The 625-nt window shown below is 59.7% G+C and overlaps 1 gene segment (V, D, J or C); it reads left to right on the forward strand.

The window, feature by feature from the left end:
- Positions 1 to 587, forward strand: part of LOC105309781 — a 4143-nt gene extending 3556 nt beyond the window's left edge. Inside the window, 1 exon segment of the V gene segment in view lies at positions 293 to 587. Within this exon segment, the coding sequence occupies positions 293 to 526 (234 nt within the window).
- Positions 588 to 625: the final 38 nt, after the last annotated feature.

Here is a 625-nt window from a genome sequence, read left to right on the forward strand (position 1 = left end):
GTGTGCACGCGGGTTGTCACGAGTGAAGTGGTGGCCAGAGAGTGTGGACTGTTTTATGCCGATCGCAATGAGAGGGGATACCCATGCCCTGTGGAGGGAACGGTGAGGGGAGATGTCCCGAGCCAGAGGAGATGGGGGCATCTGGTCCTAGGGAGTCGACAGGAAGAGTCACAGAGCAGCCAGGACTGGGAGCTGGGAGAAAGGAGAGGGGCCGAGGCTGTGAGCTGTGTGTCTGTGGACATGTGTGACGGGGCCCGCGGGGCCCTCACCTCCCTGCCCTCTGTTTCAGCAGGCCCCGGGCTTGGTGAGCTCGTCACTCAACAGCCCAGCAGGGCCATCTGCAGGAGCGGAGACTCTGTGCTCATCAAGTGCCGTGCCGAGGACTTTCAGACCACAACTGTGTATTGGTATCGTCAGTTCCCGCAACAGGGCCTCACACTGCTGGCGACTTCTAACCAGGGCTCCAGCCCCAAATACGAACAAGGTTTCACGGAGGCCAAGTTTCCCATCGGTCATTCAGAGCTAAAGTACTCCAATCTGACGGTGGCAAGTGCTCAGCCTGCAGACAGCGGCCTCTACCTCTGTGGTGCTAGTTACACAGCGCTGGCCTGAGATCAGAGCCCCA

The sequence above is a fragment of the Pteropus vampyrus genome, unplaced genomic scaffold (assembly GCF_000151845.1).
Source record: "Pteropus vampyrus isolate Shadow unplaced genomic scaffold, Pvam_2.0 Scaffold851, whole genome shotgun sequence".
In the NCBI taxonomy this organism is placed as follows: domain Eukaryota; kingdom Metazoa; phylum Chordata; class Mammalia; order Chiroptera; family Pteropodidae; genus Pteropus; species Pteropus vampyrus.